Source organism: Poromitra crassiceps, assembly GCF_964638095.1.
Source record: "Poromitra crassiceps genome assembly, chromosome: 1".
Lineage (NCBI taxonomy): Eukaryota > Metazoa > Chordata > Actinopteri > Beryciformes > Melamphaidae > Poromitra > Poromitra crassiceps.
Genome location: NC_139623.1, coordinates 10,042,774 through 10,066,266, shown reverse-complemented (window position 1 = coordinate 10,066,266; position 23,493 = coordinate 10,042,774). Strand labels below are relative to the sequence as shown.

General features: G+C 43.4%; 2 protein-coding genes across 2 annotated transcripts; both read right to left on the bottom strand.

Moving 5' to 3' along the window:
* Positions 1 to 893: 893 nt before the first annotated feature.
* gra (granulito) lies at positions 894 to 10,643 on the bottom strand (the record flags this gene model as incomplete). The annotated part of the gene is made up of 7 exons (XM_083649268.1): positions 894 to 966; positions 1,360 to 1,388; positions 1,514 to 1,620; positions 7,925 to 8,032; positions 9,700 to 9,757; positions 9,870 to 9,928; positions 10,505 to 10,643. The coding sequence occupies 7 exons, from the start codon at positions 10,641 to 10,643 to the stop codon at positions 957 to 959; spliced, it is 510 nt and encodes a 169-aa protein (XP_083505394.1). The 3' UTR covers positions 894 to 956.
* A 4,189-nt stretch (positions 10,644 to 14,832) lies between these two features.
* LOC310783518 (RNA-binding protein 12B-like) lies at positions 14,833 to 23,210 on the bottom strand. The gene is made up of 2 exons (XM_083644401.1): positions 23,113 to 23,210; positions 14,833 to 19,113 (listed from the first exon to the last, which is right to left on the bottom strand). Exon 2 carries the CDS (start codon positions 19,089 to 19,091, stop codon positions 17,208 to 17,210), a length of 1,884 nt encoding a protein of 627 aa, XP_083500527.1. The 5' UTR covers positions 19,092 to 19,113; positions 23,113 to 23,210; the 3' UTR covers positions 14,833 to 17,207.
* Between the last annotated feature and the right edge of the window lie 283 nt (positions 23,211 to 23,493).

Here is a 23,493-nt window from a genome sequence, read left to right as displayed (position 1 = left end):
ATGAACATATTGGGGGGTAAATATAGGTTTATAGAGATGAAACGCCTGTAATATGAGATTTGTAAACTAATGTTTTTTTGCTGAGACCACTTAGGTTTGGCTTGGATTCAATGGTGGATGATGTATGAGTCTCTCTCTCTCTTCCTCACACACAAAAACATCAACAGACCAAATTGAGGGTCAAATAGTTTTTATCGGTGAAAGAAAATCTAAGACATCTTGAGTCAAAATGTACAAAAATCACTCAGCATTCTTCACTTCAATGTTTGTTTTTTACATTCCTCAAAATAGTCTGCGATACCATTCAAGTCCTGAGTAAAACAGCAACAATTGTCCAACAATTCCTTCGAAGAAAATTCAAGCAAAATGCCATACTCATAAGCACACAAAAGTGGAGTGGTTAGTTTTAGTATTAGTAATTTTACAACATCAAACAGGCTCTTAAAAATGTCAAAAAATCAACACACAATATAAAGTTGTAGACAAGAAAATATCAATTTCAACAAAAACAAAACAACACTCTGGGGTGAACAGAACACCTGTGCAAAATTATTAAGATGAGTCAAGCATTTTGAACTGTACGTTCATACTTGTTGGATCATCCCATTCAAAGACTGACCACGTCTTTTCAAGCACTGCAGCAGGTTTATTTGGAGTGATAGGACATTTGCGCTATATAATCAATAACTCTGAACAGTACACACAGACCTAGTGTGCACCAGAGATAGCCGGAAGGCTATTTTACATCTGCTGTCCCTCAAGTGAGTATCAACATTCAATTAACAAAATCAAAACTCTCACAGCACTGTTGGTAAAACGGGATCCAACTATAGAACCTTTGAGGTTTACTCTCTTTACTATTGAAAAAGGGATCCAACTACAGAACCTTTGAGGTTTAGTCTCTTTAGTATTGTGGCTACATTGCAGCAAAACCAGGAACAGTCCAAACTTTCATATTACGCCAGCCTAAAAACAGAAACAAGTATTGACAGACAAAATCAGAATTTTCTTTTCTTTTTACTGTTCATGTCTGTGACTTGATTGTGTTTAGGCTACATACTGCACTGAATTTAACAAGGCATCCACAGACAAGTACTGTATATGACAGGGATATCCAGGACAGCCAGTAATGAGTCAGAGCACAGCCCAATGATGTACGAAACTGTATATGTTATAACAAAGTGTAAAATAGTGCTAAAAAGTATTCAAATAGGCATTTGGACTTCAATAATATGCATAATAAACACACATTTCCATGTGCTCTGGCTTATTTTAGAGTATCAAAAGAGAGCTTTCACGCCAAGAAGACATTCTAAAAGTATACTCACATTTCTTCCTATTTCACTTCTTATTACTTACTTCTTATTGGGAGCCTGGCTGGGATCTCTCTGTGAAGACGTTTTGTTGTTGTTAAATAAGAATAACAATTAGCCATGCAAATAGCATAACAGCTACATGTTTGATCAGATAGTGATGATACTGAGGTAAAGCTGAACACAAACACCCAACTTACTGGCTTTTCTAAGACTATGGGATGGTCTGGCAAGTATTCCGGCTTCATCTGGGCCAGAGGACAGCTTTCCAGTTTCATTAAAAAATCTCTTGTGTAAGATATTCTTCCTACAAGAAAAAAAGAAGGGGAAAACAACATATTCAAATCAGCCTGATAGCAAAATCAAATCAAGCGAATACCAAAACCTACATAACCTTTCTGGCATTTAGGCTGTTTACTTGCTACTGCTACCTATCCCTTGCCTTGGTCCAGGCCTTGGAATCCGCCCGCTCCATCCAGCTGAGATTTGGCTGCTTCTGATGGAAGATAGAAGATGGAAATGGAGTGCAACACTTACAAGTTGACAATTCAGTCTGATAGCAGGCTAAGCTATCACTAAAAAGTCTCTTCCTATGGCTCCTTCATGTGCTTGATGTTTGTCATTGTGTTGTATACTGTCAGTTCACAATTACTACAAATTAATACTTCAGTAAATAAAGGATGCAATGCAGTAAAATACAAAGGCGCCTTTCAGGCGCAGTTCAAACAAGACTGTTGACTACGATAATTAAGCAACCAACATGATCAGGGTCATGTAGCATTTCAAAAAAGCGCTGGACAGACCCAGTTTGACCCAGACCCAGTAGTCCATTATGTTGGCTACCCCGGCTCAAAGAGGAGACGGCGGTGGCTCAGAGCGGGCCGGTGTTTCTGTGACAAAGACTATGAAAGTCCCTGATGTTTCATGAGATTTGGGCCAATAGGTTAAATTTCACAGGTCACAATTAAGGCCCTGGTACACTGTCCGTGTTCTGTGCCCGCTGACAGCTGCGGACTACCGGTCACGCGGTTCCATTCATACTAATTGGAGGGTCCGCGGTAACCTTGCGGGACAGCTGGATTCGTGTGATATCATGAGATCACAATCACACGACTGGTGGTTTGGATTCGCAGTCGCACCAATCAGCGCCCTATGAGGCAGCTACGGGTGGGCTTTAGGTGTGACGCCAGCAAGACGCGAGCCCATGATAAGACAGATGGTTCATCCAATCACCTACTTGGTATTTTTTGAAAGTGCCTTCCCCTTTGAAACAGTTTCCCGAGCGAGTTCCCATCTCCGTTTCTGCCAGATGCCTTTTTTCCCCTTCTGATTTCCCCCCCATTTTTCTCCCCAATTGTACTTGGCCAACTTCCCCCTGCTGCCCCGGTCACTGCTCCACCCCCTCTGCCAATCTGGGGAGAGCCGTAGACTAGCATCATGCTTCCTCCGCCACATGCGTAGTTGCCAGCCGCTTCTTTTCACCTGACAGCAGGGAGCTTCACCGGCAGGACGTAGCACGGGGGAGGATCACGCTATTCCCACCAGTTACCTTCCACCCCGAACAGGCGCCCCGACTGACCAGAGGAGGCGCTAGTGCAGCAACCAGCACACATACCCTTAATCTGGATTCCCACCCGCAGACACAGCCAATCGTGCCCGTATGCCCAACCAAGCCGGAGGTAACACCGGGGCGCGAACCTGTGACCCTCGTGTTGGTAGGCAGGGAATCTACTGCTACACTACCCGGACGCCCCTGTTCCTACCAGATGGTTGTGTGAAACAAACCATCTGACAACTTCAGGTTAGGTCCGTGGCAGGGTGTGAATTTCACGACGGCCACGGTGTTGCCCCTCCCTGCCCTGAAATCCCTCTGGCCACCATGGCAGCTGTGCCCTGCTACCAGCCTGCTAATGTCAACATCTTGAGGTTGATTTAAAAGCGTCAGTGGTCAATAGAACTCTGCTTCGAGTTCAGCCGACAACACATAGCAAAATAAACAGTGGTGCACTAACATGACAGGAAACATTATGTTCAACGTGGAAACCCCACAGATTGAACACACCCCTGTACTGGCATTGTAATGTAGCTGCACGGACACTTTCCAGTACTTTGTATCTTTTATTTGTATTGTATTTTATTGTTTTTTTTATTACGGTGTGATGCTGCTGTTACTGCTGCTATTGCTGCTGTGATTTTTAACCACGTGTAGGCTGGTCACCAATCTGACTGTGTTGTTCTTTTAGACCACTGTACCCTGCAGGCCACTTCCCTCCCCTTTGCTGTACTGTTATGTCATGTGCTTTGTGTGTTCTTGTTGCAAACCAAATTGCCCCCCGGGGACATAATAAAGTTGAAGTTGAAGTTGAAGAAGTTGACCCCTGACAAGCGAGGCAGTTGAGAAAATGGCATTTCTCTGCCTGTATTTCCATGCACTTTCCAAAGTATTTTGACAAATTTCTTGTGTTTCAAGCTAACGTTGCAGCACTTGTAGCAACCAGCATCTATTCTACTGAAGTAACCTTTTAGTAGGCTACGATCATGTTTATTTACTTTATTATGAGAGTGAGCATATCTCTCTCTCTCTGCTTGCGTGTGTGCACCTGATCGTTTCTCTGGCTCTCTGTTTAGACACAGACTGTAAAATCTTAAGTTGAGCCTAAAGGTGCGTTCACACCGACCTATTAAAGGTTTTCCCTGGCATCGAGTTTACATACAAAGTCAATGCAAACGAGCGATTGAGCGTATATTCGCCCGGGAGAAAGATCACTGAGCGACAGCGACAGAGCGAAAATTCACTCGTCGCCCGAGATGAAATATCCCAACTCGACCGAAATTTCGCTGGCATCAGTCGCTGATTGGCTGCTGTGTGAGAGTGAGTCAAGGATCACACTGGCTTGGAACAAACCGCTGGTTTATTGTGTGGCAACAAACCGCATTGACAGCTGATTGACAGGCTGACAGCTGACATGAAGTGAAGTCTGTACTACCAGTATAGAGCTCGCGTTACGCTACGTTCACACGGAGAACCTACGCCTTGCCTTGCCTCAACCCACGCCTACAGACCTTGAGCTGGGCGTGAACTTATTACACGCTTTTGCGATCACACCGCACGCCTTTGCACGCTGAAGATGGAGTCAAGTCACAAGCGCCTCTCCTCTCTCCCGACTGTATTTTTTCACGTGTGGTCCCGAATTATCATGGGTAGGTAAAATAAATCTGATATATTTAATGTTCTATTGATTGGTCTGACTATAGTCGGACTTTTTAGAGAGGTAATCTTGCAAGAATAACATTGTCCATCTTGCTTCTTCGGTCGCTATTCTCTCTCCTGAAGATTTGTTTGCCGACAGAGGGAAAGCCCCACGTGATAGCCACCCGTCAATCTCTCTCTCTCTCTGCTCAACACTGTTGTAGTAACACCATTTTATTTTGAAATTCAGTTGACTTTGCCATTTCCCACGGATATTGTCGCGTTTTTCTTTCATGGCTTGACAGAAGAAGCCTGCCTGCACCGCCTAGTCGGCTTGAAAATAGAACTCACGCCTAAACGATAAAATCGGCAAGGCACAGGCGAGGCGTGGGTACACGCAGGGTTCACGCTCAGGCGCCCGGTGTACACAGCCTCGTTGACTAAAACGGACGCCTATTTAAAAGCGTGGGTAAAGGCAAGGCGTAGGCAAGGCTTGGGTCCCCGGTGTGAACTAAGCCATAGGAGCATACTGATAGGCTTAGCTTGTAAACAACTATGGTGGCTCGTAGTGGACAAACATCATGACATTGCGTAACGTTATAGCCCTCCGATGTCCCGTCAATTATTGTGCCTGTTGACGAGCGATTTAAACACAGCGACAAAGCGATTCCAAAGGGTTGAATCGAGCGACAGAGAGACAAATAAATATCTCGGTGTGAACACAGTTTAAGCAAAGTCAGTTATTTATTTGTAGGCTTCAAATCTGCTTATTTCACTCAATGGCCTTTGTTCCCTGGCATGTTGCCTTTATGGCCTAAATAAATGGTGTGACTGAAGGCCAAATGGCCTTTGGCCCTAAAATGACAATTCCAAGCCTGGGCCACGGTTTCAAGCATGTGCATTTTCCCGGGCTCCAACCTCACCAGAGTCAGTAACAGACCTACAACAACCTCACCAGAGTCAGTAACAGACCTACAACAACCTCACCAGAGTCAGTAACAGACCTACAACAACCTCACCAGAGTCAGTAACAGACCTACAACAACCTCACCAGAGTCAGTAACAGACCTACAACAACCTCACCAGAGTCAGTAACAGACCTACAACAACCTCACCAGAGTCAGTAACAGACCTACAACAACCTCACCAGTCAGTAACAGACCTACAACAACCTCACCAGAGTCAGTAACAGACCTACAACAACCTCACCAGTCAGTAACAGACCTACAACAACCTCACCAGAGTCAGTAACAGACCTACAACAACCTCAGTCAGTAACAGACCTACAACAACCTCACCAGTCAGTAACAGACCTACAACAACCTCACCAGAGTCAGTAACAACCTCACCAGAGTCAGTAACAGACCTACAACAACCTCACCAGAGTCAGTAACAGACCTACAACCTCACCAGAGTCAGTAACAGACCTACAACCTCACCAGTCAGTAACAGACCTACAACCTCACCAGTCAGTAACAGGTCTACAACAGCCTCACCAGAGTCAGTAACAGACCTACAACAACCTCACCAGTCAGTAACAGACCTACAACCTCACCAGAGTCAGTAACAGGTCTACAACAGCCTCACCAGAGTCAGTAACAGGTCTACAACAGCCTCACCAGAGTCAGTAACAGACCTACAACAACCTCACCAGTCAGTAACAGACCTACAACAGCCTCACCAGAGTCAGTAACAGACCTACAACAACCTCACCAGAGTCAGTAACAGACCTACAACAACCTCACCAGAGTCAGTAACAGACCTACAACTACTGCAATTTCTGGGCAGGAAGGATAATAGAGAATGCTTTTGGTCACCTGACATAACGGTTGAGGGTGTTTGGTCGTCCAATGAAGTGCAGCCCAGAAAACACTGCATTTAGTGAAGGCTTGTGTGTTGTGAATCTCCTCACGCAGCCTCTCTTCAAAACAAGCTAAACGTTGTTAGCTGGAGCATGCGCAGTTCGCACGCTTGCTATATGCATACAGTCTGCACTGTCACAAATTTTGGGATACACAGATATTAAATCATATCCGTTTAGAAAAATCAATAACCGTTTACACGTCTTTTTTTGTGTGTCCTTTTAAATAAAGTGTTGACAATGATTTTACTGTGTTCTGGACTCGCAATCATTCATTTTTCATCAAAAATAAACTATGCATGTGTCCACTAGGCGAATTCCTGAGCATGTATCAAAAACAAGAAATGTGATAGGAAACAGCTTTAGCGAATTTGTAACCAAACCAGGGGTTCCGCTAGACATTTTCCCAGAGGGCCAGTGCAGCCGGTAATGTTCCAAAATTCCGGTCCTATCGAATATTTACCGGCCACTATGTTTCCTAAATAAACGTTTTGAATCCATTTATTTCTCTATAGTCCATTCTTTATAGCCTCTATAGTCGTAGTCGATCTTATTTATTCCAGTGTTGTCATTAAGAGGCCGATTTCGCAGCAAGAATATTTAATTGGTCGGCACGTAGTTCTCGGTAAGGACGCTTTCGTTATTGAAACAGACAACATGCATGCATGCTCCTACTGTAGCCTATCTATCTGCATTTGCAGAAACTCATGAACCCATATCTTCTGGACATTGCCTTGATGAAAAAACAACGTAGCGTTAGCTAAAAGTAATAAGTGCGACAGCGCACAACTTGAATCTCCAGCAATAGGCTACGCACCTTAATCTCTCCCACTCCACACCTGGCACCTGCGTCAGCTCTCTTGCACTGGTTCTCGGCTCCCATGTGGCTTTATTTCTGGTAAGCATTTTGATTAATATCCTCATCATACGAACCAAGCGCGAGCCATTGATTGATTGATTGATTGGCCGAGTAGGTAAAAAGGCTTTTTACCTCCGCTAAATTGACAGCCTACGTCGGGTCGCTTTCGCTTTTGACGGCGGCAGGCACGCTTCTGTTTATTCCCTGCCGTCTTGCTGGCCTCGGCTGAAGTAGGCTACTTGTTGCATGATCTCGATAAAAAAAAGGACTGGCCTAGCAAGGGATGTCTGTTATGACATTTCAGGTTCCTCCTGTGTGTTTCCTCACAGCGGGTCCAGCGCTGGCCGGCGGGACTGATGCTGCTTGTGTGGCTTTTAAACGGTGCTCTACACTAACGAAAACGTCTGCTATATTTTTATTTTTCACCAACACTAACATACACGGGGCGGAAAAACTAGTGATAAACTGCGGATAATGACCTGCCACTGTTTAACTGCAGCTCCTTTTGCGCTAATCCGGATCTTACACCGGCGAGCGAGGTGAATAAGATACGGACTCGCGGGAGTGCGCGTAGGCCGGCTAATTGTTGTTTAACATGCAGGCCAACCGGCTAGGAGCGGGTTATAATACGGATTCCACTGCCTGTTAAGAAGTGGCTATGGTGTTGGCTATGACCGTCTCAAACTGGTTCAGCTGCTTACTGCACTGTAACAGCTCCTCAGTCAGACCTTGGTCCAGATCCGTACTGGGCACCTTGGGCAGGAAGGCGGCATCCACAGACTGCTTGGTGACGGTGCCAGGTTCAAGCCCTGGAAACCAAAAAGGGTGAAAAAAGTCAGAGGAGATACAGTGAGCCTCAGAAGCAGTGGGCAGCCAGTGACACATTTTGATAGTGTCAGAGGTATGAGTAGGTATGAGTATGGTATATTTACACTGATGTCAAGGTCAGAATTATTTTCAATAACTCTTCAGAAGAAAAAAACACCGTCGCTCTTCTCTTATTCAGGAAACCCCATTGGAGAAAGACTTTATAATCAGCCAATGGCCATAGAACATGAGATGAGCTCCCTCTTGTGGCGTAACTCTTTCCCAAGATTAGAATATACACTATGGACAGTCCCATGTACACAAGTGTAATAGTCTCTCCTCCACACTAAACCATCTGATGCTAAGGATATGTGACCATGCAGGGAGTCCAAGGAGTCTACTAATTTATTCTTATCATGAAGTTGATTCACTGGATCATGGAGATGCTAATCCTAGGAGGTGCAGCCAGTATGCACTTGTGGTTTTATCAGTCAACTGCCGTTAGTGGACATCTACTACCTGTAAGCTACAGATGATAACTTTATCGTTAAAGTTTTCACACAAGTCCAGTAGTTGCACCTAAGGACACATTGGTCACAATGCACAAATGCGGTAAAAAAACAAAACAAACACATCCGGTTAACCGGTTCCACGCTGCCAGACGGTCCAGTGTACACGTTAACAAAATGTTGTAACCGTTGACATCCCTACTCGCGCATGTATGAATTGAGCTTTGGGGGATGGGACGCTTTTCTTTGTTGCAGTCCAACTTTGTGACGAATGATTTTGACATAAAGATCTTGTAGAGCATAGCATTAAGTGGTCTGAAGAGTCATCCTTAACACTGTTATCATTACCAACAGCAGGTGCAAAATAGCCTACAAGCCTGAATGCTTGTTTCCCAAAGTGAAGGGTTCTAGCTGCTGTTGTGGTAAACCTGCTGTTTTAGTTAGTTTGGTTCCTTTTAAGATTTGACTTACTGTGAAGCACGTTGTGAACTGTTTTAGAAAAGAGCTAATAAAGTTCATTTGTATGTATTACTGTCTGGAGTGCTTAGCCAGTTGCATAAACCTAGATGGAATGGTATGGTATGGTTTAGATCTACTGAACCTCTTAGCAGGCCAGGTACATGCCAGTACATACAAAGGCCTTCTGAACGTTCATGTTCAGCGTGGAGCCTTCAACGATTACATTGTAAATCATACACTATGGGCGCATTTTCCGCCACCAGACAAAATATCTTGTGTCTTTTGAATCAGACATGGAAGGGTTGGTTTGGAATTGTGGAAGGCCCACTGACACTGCTCTGTTTGAGCTGTGCTCAATGACCTATTAGCAGACTTCATGTCGGTGATTTAGTTACCGACTTGATTTTAAACCGTATCTTGTGTTTAGCATTGTCTTCAGACTCTGGTCTCAGTCTGTCCATGGCTTTCTCTAATGTCCTTCCATGTTGTCTGCCTGTCTAATTATTTTAGTTTTACTCCACTTTCCATCCAGTGGCGTTTTGCCAAGCCACCATCATAAATAAGAAATTGTAGGAACAGTTAAAATAAACATACGAGCACTAGAATAAAGGCGTCTGTCGTTCACAAAAGCTTCCAGCATGAGCTCTGTCGTGTACATTCTCCGTTATCAAATGTCTCATTCAACGTTTAGATTGGCTTACCTTCTTTCCGTTTGTGGAGGTGGACAATCTTGATGAATTGCTCGATACCAATAGTTGTCTTTGAAGAAGAAAATCAAAATACACACATGATTCATTTCCAACAGTCATTGAAAAGTAGAATAATTGACTAGTGTGCATGAGGCGATCTTGTTTGGACACCAGTTGCTCACCTCTTGGTTCTTGGCCTCCATCAGCGCCTGTGCACATGTCTCGCCAAGTCTCTTGGGCTCTGAATGAAGTAATATGTAAGGGATAATGTATATTGAGGCAGTGATTACGGGGGAAATAATGACCGACAGGTGAATGATTGAGCCCGACGCGCAGCGGAGGGCTTAATCATTCACCTGAAGGTCATTATTTCCCAGTAATCACCGCCTCAATATACATTATCCCACTTAGAACACGGCCTACAACTAAATCATTCAATAATCTGACAAAAATAATTATTCAAATAGATTTTTTAATAGCGTTTTCAACGACAAAGCGGTTTCATTCGTAATTGGCACACAAGACACCACAGCTGCAACTGGTTGGCCTAATTAGTAGTGTTTGATGACAAAAGGCTCTTATCAACTGATTAATCCAGGTGTGGCAGAGCAGCGGTCGGTTGTCGAGAAATAATGACCGGTGAATCTTGTTGATTGACCAATCAGAATCGAGTATTCAAGAGAGCCGTGTTCTAAAAGGTGATATAGTTCATAGATTGCCATGATATAATCATTTGCAAGGAAATAAGAGCACAAGAAAGTCAAGTTGACATCCTTGATCCATCCTGACAAGTTCCAAGCTTGTGCCAACTGCTTACCCGTGTAAATGTTGGTGTGGCAGCGGAGGGGTCTTGCAGGCATCAGATGTTTTTGGAGGAGCCTTCTCTTTGATACTTCCATTCTGAAGTCTGGTTTGGCAGTCCCTGATTTTGGGATGTCAAAGATGTTATGTGGCATTTCCTAAGCTAACTTGAACTAAAGTGGGTTTTCATGTTCTTTTGTATATTTCAGTTGAAATGCCAGCAAAGTTAGCTTCTTTAGCTTACATAACATTTCCACTGTAGCACATTGACATACAAATATGTACATTGTACAGTCACTGCTGTTTCTTTCTGACTCTGGGGAAGTCGAAAACAGTAAACTTCCCCAAAACTACTGTATCTTTGAACTATCTCTTTACCCAAACACATTTAACATCACACACATTTATGCTATTTGATAACTAATGTAATATTTTTCACTTCCATTTACTGAACCTCCCCTGAAACCGTTTGGAGCCCCCCTGGCCACCTCACATAAGGCCCCTCCTTGGAAAATAGGTCACTTTTCGTAACATTGGTGGGCAAAAATGTTACATTAGCCGCCAACATAACATTTTCGTTGTTAGTGGCACAACTCTTTAAATTAGAGCAGAGATTTTCAAAGTGGGAGGGGGGCCTCCCCAGGGGGGCTCCAAGCAGTTTCAGGGGAGGCTCAGTGAACGGAAGTGGAAAAAATATTACTTTAGTTAGTTACATTAGCTATCAAAAGGAGATTACATAGAATAGCCTAAGTGTGTGTGATTTGACTAAAGATAGTTAAGAGATACAGTAGTTTTGGGGGATTTTACATCTTTCCCACCTTCCCAGAGGTAGAAACTAATAAATGTCACCAGACAGACACTTTTCTGTGTATTTGGTGAAGTCTGAAGTAAGCAGCCTATGTCAAACAGCAATATCAGGCCATTTTGGCTCAATTGTTGAGTGTCTATGAGATCAAATGAGGGGGCCGCCTTTTTCCAAGCTTTGTCTGGGGGAGGCCCACAGTCCCACTTTGAAAACCCCCGAATTAGAGCTAACGTTATATTCACGAATGAATCACTGTTTAACGTTAGTTAGCTGAGCTGCTGGTTATTTCGCTAGCAGCAAATTTAGTTTGGGAACCTGACGAATTTGCCAGCTAGCTCATGTTTCATTTTGCAAAAGCAATGCCAGGCCACAACTTCACACATTAACACGACATGCTACCTTGTTAGCACAAGTAATGTTTCAAAGGCAAGGTTACCAACTGTGTTGTCTTGTCATCAACTGTCATTTTACGTTTCAAAGAAAAAGCTTCACACAGTCTATGCTTCACACTCACCCATCCTTTTTACTCCCAGCGCGTGGTTCCTCTTGGAGCTCGAGTTTGCCTCGCACCTCCGGTGTAAAGCCAGCCAGAATAATCACACCACTTCCGGTATCAGCTTTCAAAATAAAGCCTTATAGGCCCTTCTCACGGCAAGTTTTTAGGTGGTAAAGCATGTGTAACCTAGCCTGGGTAAACCCAGCCTCCACGTGACCTCTATGCGCTATCAACATCAGTCACTTGAAACTTGAAGGCTGGGTTTACCCAGGCTAGAACCAATGAGAGCCCTGGCACTGGAAACGTCATTAATGGGGGGACTGCCCCCTAGTCCGATACCTCACGAGTCCGACACCTCATGGTTTTGGGTTAGGGTCTGGGGGAGGTTAGGTTTAGGCGTGGGGGTGGGAGAGGTTAGGTTTTGGGTTAGGGTCTGGGGGAAGTTAGCCTCTTTTTTCGGACTCGTGAGGTGTCGGATTAATGGTAGGCTATTTGTTACACCTGCTTTACCACTTCAAAATGGTTGCTGCAAACATTTAGTTTTTCTAGATTTAGAAATCTCTAGTAAATGTATAGACCAAATCAGCGGGATGTTTACATTTACTTCCGGGTACCCCTGGGTCCACACATTATAATGGCGGTGAACGGCACAAACTGACGTGTTGAAGACAAAAACAGACAAAGAAGACAAAAATGGTTCGTCCGTGTTGTGTTGTTGTTTAATATCATTCATAACAACACTTTCACTAACGTTAGTGGAGACCAGACTAGCTAATTTACCTGTTGGACCAGACCAGAGTAGACTTGACGCTAAATTAAATTAACGTGGCGTCGGTAGCTCTGTCTGTAACGTTAACGAGTCTGCAAAAAAACAGCGAGTTTGACAGACAAACAAACGTTATTAGCTAGCTAACACTACATAAAACAAACACAGAAGAAAGGCTAGATACGTCGGACAAGCATGTTTACCAACCGTTTAACCATTTAAATTGAAAGTAGTCGGCCGAAAACAACGAGAGGGTTTGACAGCATTTATTTGACAACACGCACATTTAAACCTGCCGCCTTCCCCAAGTGGTACCCGGAAGTAAATTTGTTTACATGGTGACGTCACGGTGATTTGGTCTATAGAGAGGCAAAGTGGAACGTCACTTCCTGCTTCAGCATTGTACCATAGATTGTCATCCACCATTTATTTTCCCATAGACATTTCGTAAAATGCTTATAAAATAGTTGTACTATAATCAGGACCAAAACAAAAAAAAACAAAAAAAAACATGTTTTTCTTTAAACCCACATTTTTCTTACGTTTTGGTCCCAGACAATGAAATGTTATGTGATCTCTCCCGTTTCTAAATATATCTACCGTTTGGTTTGAACCAGTAAAACTATTTTTATACGCATTTTACAAAATGTGCATGGGAAAATAAATGGCGGATGAAAATCTCTGGTACAGTGGTGAAGCAGGCGGTCACTTTGCCTCTCTATAGCGGTAATTGGCATTTACCGACATGTTTTTATTTTATTTGGAAGATAAAATGTCCAACTTCCGGTGATTCTCTCGCCACTAATCTAAAAGATGCTGCACTTTACCAAATCCCCAAATGTGATGATATTGCTCCTGTAGACCAGTGATTCCCAACCAGGGGTACGTGTACCCCTAGGGGTACTTGAGCAGCTTGCAGGGGGTACTTGAAAAGATTTGGGATTACAATTTATTTCCAAACTGATGAAAAACATAAGCCCATTGTTAAAATGGCATGTGTGCACGCCACAACTAGTTCCCCCCGACAGGTGTCAACTGTTACTTTACTGATAAATGGCTCAAAAACGTCCAGTTGCTGTTGCTCCAGATTCAGGTTTAGGGGAGTCTGGTGCATGACAAAAGGAAAAAGAAGGCCATGCCCACACACTGGCAGTTCAGTGAAAAATCTATTTTGTATGGATTTACTTGTACGTCTGCATATTACACTAAAAGTTATAGAACAAATTTAGGAGCATCATCAACAGGCATTAGTGAGGGGGTATTATTGGCCTGGTAAAACAGCTCAAGGGGTACATAAGACAAAAAAGGTTGGGAACCACTGCTGTAGACAGGAACACTCTTTAATCTGGGGTGGGGCAATGTGGGGTAGTGCCAAAGTCACGCCCTCTTCCGCGTTCAGCATACACACCAAAGGAGATAATCCGCCACTCATTTTTCCACCTACATTTCGTAAAATGGAATACATACTTGCAAGCAATTCAGCTATATTTAGAATAAGGGGAGACCATATAACATTTCACAAAAAAGAAACGCATTAAAAGTTTAAAACTTTTTGTCCAGGTGAAATTTGATATGGCCTCTCCTGATTCTATAGCTGAATCGCTTGGTTTGACCAAGTAAAACTCTTTTTTATAAGCATTTTACCAAATGGGGAGGAACAAAACAAAGGTTGGCCTACTCAGACATTGCAGTTACATCTGTTGTCCTTTCCATTCAAATCAAGTATGATACTTTTATCTTCAAGAGCACCTCACATCCACCTGGTATGATACGTTGCACTTCCAAAACGGTTAGGATTTTCCTAATAATTAAAAAAAAAAGTGTAGCCTATTTGTATTCGTATACTGGAGTCAAATTCCTTGTATGTCTACATAGCTCGCCAATGAAGGTGATTCTGATTCTTCTATTATAACAGAATTTACAACGGCCTTTATGGCCATATGAAAATCTCTGGTACAGTGCTGAAGCAGGAAGTGACGTTCCACTTTGGCTCTCTATAGCAGCAAGTCTTCATGACACACAGACACACACGTACGTACGTACTGGAATGTGTTTTTTTTACCTTTGCCCAATAGAAAAGGTGAGAGGAAAAAAGGAAACTGATGCACCTGTTTTTTTTTATTTAATTTTTTTTAAACTGTATTCACTCCAACAGACAGCACCACACATCATTTGAAAGTAGTGTGAAAGACAGTTTGGTTTTTATGACAATAAAGGTAACAGACATTGCAAAAAAAAAAGAAGATAAACTTCAATCAAACACAGCCAACACTTGAGGCTAAGGGTTAACAGTAACTGATTTTTATGAGTCATCACCGGGGGTGTAGTGGAGCGTAAATGCAGTTTACCCACCTCTTTGGAATGAGGCATAGGGCTGCAACTAACGATTATTTTCATAATCGATTAATCGATTAGTTGTTTGGTCTATAAAATGTCAGAAAATGGTAGCAAATGACGATCAGTGTTTCCCAAAGCCCAAGATGACGCCCTCAAATGTCTTTGAGACATTTGAGAGCGTGTTTTGTCCACAACTCAAGGATAATATCAGTTTACTGTCACACAGGAGTAAAGAAACCAGAAAATATTCACATTTAAGAAGCTCGAATCAGAGAATTTAGACCTTTTCTCTTACAATTGTACTCAAAACGATTAATCGATTATCAAAATAGTTGTCGATTAATTTTCGGTCGATCAACTAATCGATTAATCGTTGCAGCTCTAATGAGGCAGATAGTTTACTCAACTATTTTTAGATAAACTATCAATCAATGAGGGGAGACAAGGTGGGTCAACTCCTCAACTTGGATAGTTTACCCACCTCTGTATTTACCACTACACCCCTGGTCATCACCCCACCTTTTATTAGAAATCTGCTCAACACAGAAATAATGTTATGCAGGTTTAAAAGGATCATTTTAATTTGAAATAATAGACCTGTGAATAAAGGAGTTAGGTGACAATTCAAAACTATGGATTTTTACAATAGGAATTTGTACAACAATGCCCACATGAAATGGATCAATATTTATATTCATAGAGATAAAAGAAAAACGGAAAAAAGAAAAAGCAGTCACTGTCCAGCTCAATATGAAGGTCCACAGGTACAGGTGGCAGTCAGAAATAGCATTCGAGGCACTATGAATTAGTTTAAAAATCCTTTAATATAGCAGGGATATTAACCAACACGTTTTGACTGACATAACTTCTTGTCAATGAAATAATGACCCCCACTGGCCCCTGCACAGGAACAAATCTCACTCCAAGCTGACACTTAGACTAGAGTATACCCACTACGACAATAAACTAGACTACACCAATGAACAACCCCAACTATGGCACAGCACTACAAGACTGTGGGCCACACCAGTCTGGACACGTCGAAGTCATTGGTAATAAGAGGTCATCCCTAAAAATGTAAGAGGAGGTGACAGACTTAAACATCATCTTAAAGGTGAGACTTTTTGGTTCAATACCCTCCGAGCTACTTCTTTTCTAGGTCTAAATGAGGACAATGACTTCTTTAAAACTTTTCTTTCCCTCCTATAAGTGGAAGATTATGTATTTTGTGATGCTCCTGCTACTGTGCTGCTTTTGGACTGTATGACCTAGCACTCATATTTCCATATGCAAGTATTTCTGTGGAAGTATGGCTTGTCTATAGTTAAATATGATAATTCCCTTACAGCCATTTTAAGATGTAAGATTTACTTTAGTGTTTTTTCTTTGCTTGGTTTTTATTGTGTGTTTCTTGTTTTCTACTGGTGGCTCCTTTGAATAGGTAGCACCTTTTACCCATGTGACACTTCACCACATGACCTCCTGGTAGGCCTTAAATTCAGCATCTGTATGTGATTGCATTTATACCCTGATAAAGACTATCGTTCAAACGCGTTGGTAATATCCCTGCTATATTCAACGATTTTTAAACTAAGTTCAGAGTGATTTGGATGCTATTTCTGACTGCCACCTGCACATGTGGGCCTCCTTCATATTGAGCTGCCCAGTCACGGCTTTAAAAAAAAATCTCAACTTCTATTTTTGACGCATCCTCGAAGAGCACCTGATTTTTAATCTACAAACTCTGGTTTATTGACCCGATGCAGAACTCCCATCTCTATCCACAATATTTATATTCATTTGTCAACACGATGCTATGAACTATGCAAGCTGAACTAAACCCCACACACACATTGTGTTTTACTAATGGCCACGTATCCCATAAAAAAAATACTGGACAAACTATATCGCCTAAATCACAATAAAGCAAATTTTAGTAAAAGAAAAATATATAAAATTGGTCAATCCTGGAGCCATGCCACAAAAAAAGGCAAAGCGCTCGCTTTAATCAGCCCCCATTTCAGAAGTTTGTAACTACACTGTTAAAGGAACAGTCTTTAACTGATTTTCAACCAGCTTTGTGTATCGTTACAAAATCAGTAGTATATCTGAAAACTGTAAACAGTTTTGCAGCCATTCATTTAGTTTGACAGTAATTGAGAGTTGCCTTGAGTCAAGTTGTGGACCAGTGATCTCATACATGCACAAATGACATCGCTGATGACTCATCACTAATGATACAAAGCTGGTTGAAAATCGGCACTGATCCTTTGAGTGTCGAGTCATGTCTGATGCCATGGAAGGCCATCTCATCTTCACTCCAACACTAGCTGTATTTTTCTTTGGCCTATTGGTCTTCCACTCAGTTCCCTTACTGCCGTTAATGCTTCCTGGCGGGATTCAAAGACTACAGTTGCCATGCCTTTAAACCTTCTATCCATGTCATACTGAAAGTGGACAGATTCAGGGACAACACGATATCCATAGCAAAAGTCATAGATTTCAGGCTTTCTGATTTTAAAGGGTAGGTTCTCTAGCGTTACACAGGTGGGACCATCAAACTGTTGCGCGGGGCGGTCAAAGTCTCCATGAAATGATCCATTACCTGCATCACGTGGAGCACGAGGGTCTGCATACGGCTCGAAACTGCTGCCTCCATGGAGAGTATCAGGAGGTATTCTCAAGTCTGGGTAGTCCATGTCACCAGGATGATAGGATGCTTCGCTGCTCCTGGCCAAGTACTTCTCCTCCCTTACCCTTGGCATTGGCTCTTGCACTGCTGGAGGCTCAATACCAAACTCCTGCATCTGAGACCGTGAAACGCATTTCAACATGACTTCTGACCCAAGGAACCTTTGCCCATTTAGAGATTGTGCATTCATAGCCTCTCTCTCATCCCGAAAGACAACCAAAGCCTCTCCAAGCCCAACTCCGTTATGGTCACGCAGCAAGATCACTTTGTCCTCTGTGATATTGAACCCAACGAAGAAGTCCATGATCTCAACTTTACGCACATCAAACGGCATATTCCGCACATAGAGACTCATTTTCTCACAGTCATAAGGATCACTGTGCTGACCTGAAGGACTCTCTTGAAACCTACCGAACCTCCCGGGAGGTTCATCCTTCATGCTACCTGATTCCAGAATGGAGATCATTTTCTCTCTTGAGATGGGGGAGATATGCACAACACCATTGACAAATTCTTCTTTATGATGTGTTAAGGCAGCAGCATAGTCCTTCAGACTCGTGAACAGCACAAATACAGATCTTGTTCTTCTCCCTGCATTGTCAAGTAGGTACAGGATCTGCTCATCCTCAAGTCTTGCATGACGGAAAAGTTCTTTGATGTGCTTTTTCTCCACTCCATAGGACAGATTTTCCAACAAGACACAGAACTCCTCAGTAGGAGACTTGGACATAGGAGCCAAAGGTGATCGTGATCTCACCTGACGCTGTGGTTGCCTCGGAGAGCGAATCGGTGACCTCCCTCTTCCAAACCTGCCATTACTGTTGTCACCCATTGCCACATGACCACCAGCCTTAAGAAGCCATTGATCTTCCGTTGCCAAGAAGATTTCCACATACCTTGACCCAAGGTATTTCTTATCCTTCTTCAGACCCTCCCTTGCATCCTGTTTTGTTCCAAATTTGACTAGAGCTGTCCCATTGTTTTGGCCACGTGCGTTTTTCACTAAGATGATGTCATCAACAAGCGAACCATGAAAAAAGTGACGGACATCCATTTCAGTCGCAGAGAATTCCATTCCCTTCAGAAACAGGTACCGGTCCTGAGAGAGAACAGAATGATCTGATCTGCGAGCAGATCTTCCACCTGCCTCAGCGTTGTCAGCTCTTCTACCACCCCCTGGAACATCCATGTCAACCCATCTTGAACTTTCCTTAAGGGCCCTCTTTTGATCCAGCTCTGCACTTCTTGCACTTTCTTCAAGAATACTCTGCATTTCTGATTTACTGCTTAGCAGCAAGTTAACGGGGGAACCCTTGATGCACCCCCCTGACCGTACCATGGCTCTTCTTGCATCTTCATCAGAAGCAAAGATAATGAAAGCCTCCTCTTGCTCGCCGCCAACAATATGCACCCCACCATCCGGAATTTTGAGGCCCGTGAAGAAATTGCGAATATCCTCAGAACCTGCTGTGATTCTCAGTCCCTGTAAACGGATGACCACCGCCATGCCGAAGCACAAACAACAGCACCTGCAGACAGAAGGGTACAGAATAATATTATTGCCGACAGAGCCACTATAGCTCAGCTTTAATTCCTTGGCATACGAACATAACAGCACTGAACCTGAACAGTGATGTAAGATCGTAACACAGGACATTAGAAGCAGGGAGAAAACACCATTAAAATGTATCAATGGCCAGATCAGCAGCCTTTAAAATATACTAGATTAGGCTCCAAATTCAGTAGAGGATGATGAACAAATGACAAAGCAACATAGTGTATAGGCCTAGCTCTCACTCAGGCTGATAGTCTCACTCAATAAAAACATCAGCCATGTATGTGTTGAAATGACCGCTAGATTAGTCAAGTAAAATCTCTAGACTACAAACCGAAACCAGTCCCAAGACACAATTCCATCTGATAGTTCCATGCATGTCATCATTATTCAGATACTGTATTTGAGAAACCAAATAGAATGACATTCAAGAGTACATGCAAAAAAAAATGCAGTCAGTCACTGGCCAACAAAGGACACTATGGCTAGAACTAGTAATAAATTAACAAATATCCAAACTACTGAAATCATTAAAAGCAGGCTGTCCAACATCATCAATCCAGCACAATCCCTGGTGGATCCATGCTCATGATAGATAACGTTATATGGGATTTCAGATTCCAGAATTATATTAAGAAGTTTTTTTATATTGTAACAATAACATCACAAGCATATAAGGAGAAAAGAGTTGTGCTTAGATCTTTATCTATTCACATTGATCACAGATAACCCAGCAACACTAATCAGTTTGCTATCAAAACATGTCCCAGGGAGAGGCCTATCTCCATTAAAGCAGGTAAGATGTCTATTCCTCTCACTTCTGACTACACTGACCCTCCTGTCACAACAGAGGTTTCAACACTGAGCACACAAATACATCAATTTACTGTAGAGGTGCCTGGCTGTTGTCTTCAATTAGTATTGTTAAGTAGCTTCAATTCACATAAGGCTAAAATGAATGTTATATTTAAATTACAGTTACAATTGGTATCTATAAGTACTTTTTAAAACGCTTTTGTTACAAAGAAGCGACATGTGCTCTACACCTTTAAAATTGTATTGAACGATCTGTTGTCATTGAAAGCAGTTACGATTTCTGAATTAGAGAAACTGATACCTCACCAACACTGCCGATACAGCACAGCCTTTTGCAAAACTATTTCCAGGCCAGGACACAACACTACAACACTAACACCCCCACACATCATGCTATAACAAGTTGACAACACCCCTGCTACGGTGACACACATAATACTAAATTTAACAAGACATTAGCTATATCAGCACTAGGGCTGCACAAACGTTAATTTGACTTGCCATCACCACAAAGCCTGTAAAAGTATGTCTATAATCATGTTTGGATACTATTTGGAGACCAACAGCAAATTAACTAATGCACATTGCACACATAGGAAAAATCAGTTGGTTGCCTATTCTCTGAAGTATGTTCTTTCATTTGGCAGAGGCATTCCTTCAAAGGTCATATGACATGTTGGTGTTAGCGTGCTTATCCATCCATCTCCCATAGGCTTCAATATAACTCGCACAAGTCTGGCACCAAACAGAGCATTAGAACATTGGTACATTGGCGTGATTGACAGGTTGCCTGTCCAGTGATCGGGCAGCTCGCCGATCACAAACCAATAGCAGTCGGCATTGCAGCTCTGTGGGAAGCCCCTGGTCTTGCAGTCTCGGGAAGCAGGAGGCGCTGCAGCTCTGTGGGAAGCCCCTGGTCTGCCACGGTCTCAGGCAGCAGCCCAACTGCCAATCTCGAGATTTCAAAAATGGGAGTCCACAAACTTCATGTGTGACGTCACACTCACTCCATCCATCTCTCTCACAACCTATGGTAATGGCTCTTCCTTCTTTTATAGGTTCCTTGTCCAGTTCCAGGAAGTCTGGAACATAGCCAACCAGCTAGAAGATGAATGGTGACCATAAAACATTTGATTCTGAGCAAAAAAAAAAAAAAAAAAACTAAATTCCCTTGCATCACACCCCTCTTCCGGTCCCTCCACTGGCCTCATATCTCGGCACGCATCAAATTCAAGTGTCTGGTATTCCCCTATACGGCAATACACCAGACTGCCACCCTATCTACAAATCTATGGTCAGGTTCCAAACCTCGTCTTAGTTGCCTCCGCTCCTCCACCCTTGCAAGTCACCTTGCCCCTCCTCCATCGCTACATCGGCTCAAAAGTCACTCATCGGGACTCTTCTCATCCTTGGCGCCACAACGCCCCTTCTGTCAGGATGGCCAAATCACTGCCCATCTTTTGGCGGACTAAAAACACACCTCTTCAGGCTATACCTGGACCCTTCTTGAACTAACCATTGTTCTACTTGGAAAAGAAAACTCACACCCAGGTGTTAGAAAGTAGGTGCTAGTGCAGGTGTGCAGGTCTCAGGTTTGCAGCAGGTCCGTCCTACTCTGCTTTCTCCTCCACCCCACTCTCGACATACTGTGTGTGGGTGTGTGCGCACGTGTTTCAAGCCACTCTCTCCATAACATGCCAAAGTCTTGCCAATGAGGAAATTAATTCTCCATTAACTGTCTGAGGATAAACATGTTTTAGACAATAACGCGGAACAGGCTAGCCTAATGAAAATAACAGGCAAGTTATACGACATGACATGTCCACCACTAACTTGCCTCAAATAGGCTATCAGATTCAGGTGAGATGAAAACATGTGCGCTACTCAGAACAGTGTGCATGGGCGCCCGCCTGCCTGGCCAATCCTGGCACTTGAATGATGCGTAGGGCGTGTTCTGCCCACAACTGCATTGGGATCCATAATAACAAATTTTCTCATAGCCATGAAGATTGATTGACAGCTGTCATGTCATGATATTATTGGTTGAAATGGGGTAAAAATGCGGTGTCCGGATAGTGTAGCGATAGATTCCCTGCCTACCAACACGAGGGTCACAGGTTCGTGCCCCCGTGTTGCCCCCAGCTTGGTCGGGCATCCATACAGGCACGATTGGCTGTCTGCGGGTGGGAAACCAGAATGAGGCTATGTGTCATGGTCGCTGCACTAGCGCCTCCCCTGGTTGGTTGAGGTGCCCGCTGAGTAGCCCGTCTCTGCAGAGCCGGAGAACCCAGCCAGCAACTCACCTAGCTACCACAGATTTACCAACCTTGTCACTTGGGGGTCCACCCGCTATGCCGACCACCCGCAATGCCGACCTTAGGTTTAGGCGTGGGGGTGGGAGAGGTTAGGTTTTGGGTTAGGGTCTGGGGGAGGTTAGGTTTAGGCATGGCATGGGGGGAGGTTAGGTTTGGCGTGGGGGCTGGGAGAGGTTAGGTTTTGGGTTAGGGTCTGGGGAGGTTAGGTTTAGGCATGGGGGGAGGTTAGGTTTGGCGTGGGGGCTGGGAGAGGTTAGCTCCACCGACACGCTGCACGCCGCCTCGCTCAGCTGGTTCTGCTTGTGGGCTATCGGCATTGCGGCCTGTCGGCACATAGACGCGGCACCGTCACTTGCGACATTGCATGACAAAGTACTATAAGAGATAATTCATTCGCACAGCACAAGCAAGATGTGAAGAGGCGAATGTGAATCAAGTTGTATTGTTTAACCTTTAAACAATCCTGGTTTCTAGTCAAAGTGTGAGTTGGTAGGCACTACACATACATATCCATAAATTAGCTTAACGCTAGGGAAATGTAGCAAAACGAACTGTTAGCCTGGGAGAATAACGTTAGGGGGTCTCGGACCCCAGGCACTAAACCTAACCTCTCCCAGACAGCGTTATGTGGTTAATTTGAAATTCAATGACTTTTAAGCACCTTGTTTAAAAAAGGGGCTATTTTCAAGGTATTCCAGGAAAACAAGAAATCCCCGTCACTCTAGCTAGCGTTATCTGGCTAGCTAGGCCTAATAGCGTTAACGTGTAGCTCATTTAACGACAGATGCAGCGGTTAGCTCAAAGGCAGTGGAAGGGGTAAAAAATCATGAATCACACCATACCTAAATAACAGTAAAAGTTTCACGGGTACTGTACAGAGAAAACCTCTCAGGCAAAAAGAAAACAGGATGAAAGCGTGAAAAGTGGACGACGCAGGCTTCTTCTTCTTCTAGCGTTTAATGGCGGTTGGCAAATAACTTTCGGGTGCATTACCGCCACCCACTGATCTGGAGTGTGGACTCAGGCTTCTTCTTCTAGTGTTTTATGGCGGTTGGCAAACAACTTTTATGGTGCATTACCGCCACCTTCTGAAATGTACTATACGAGGGATCAGCCGAGCAGCATTTTGGTAAACAAACCACATCACTGGGTGGCAACGGCAATAGAACACCATGGAGCGTGGCACTGCGAGACTAGTTTCTACCCAATTGAGTGCTAAAAGA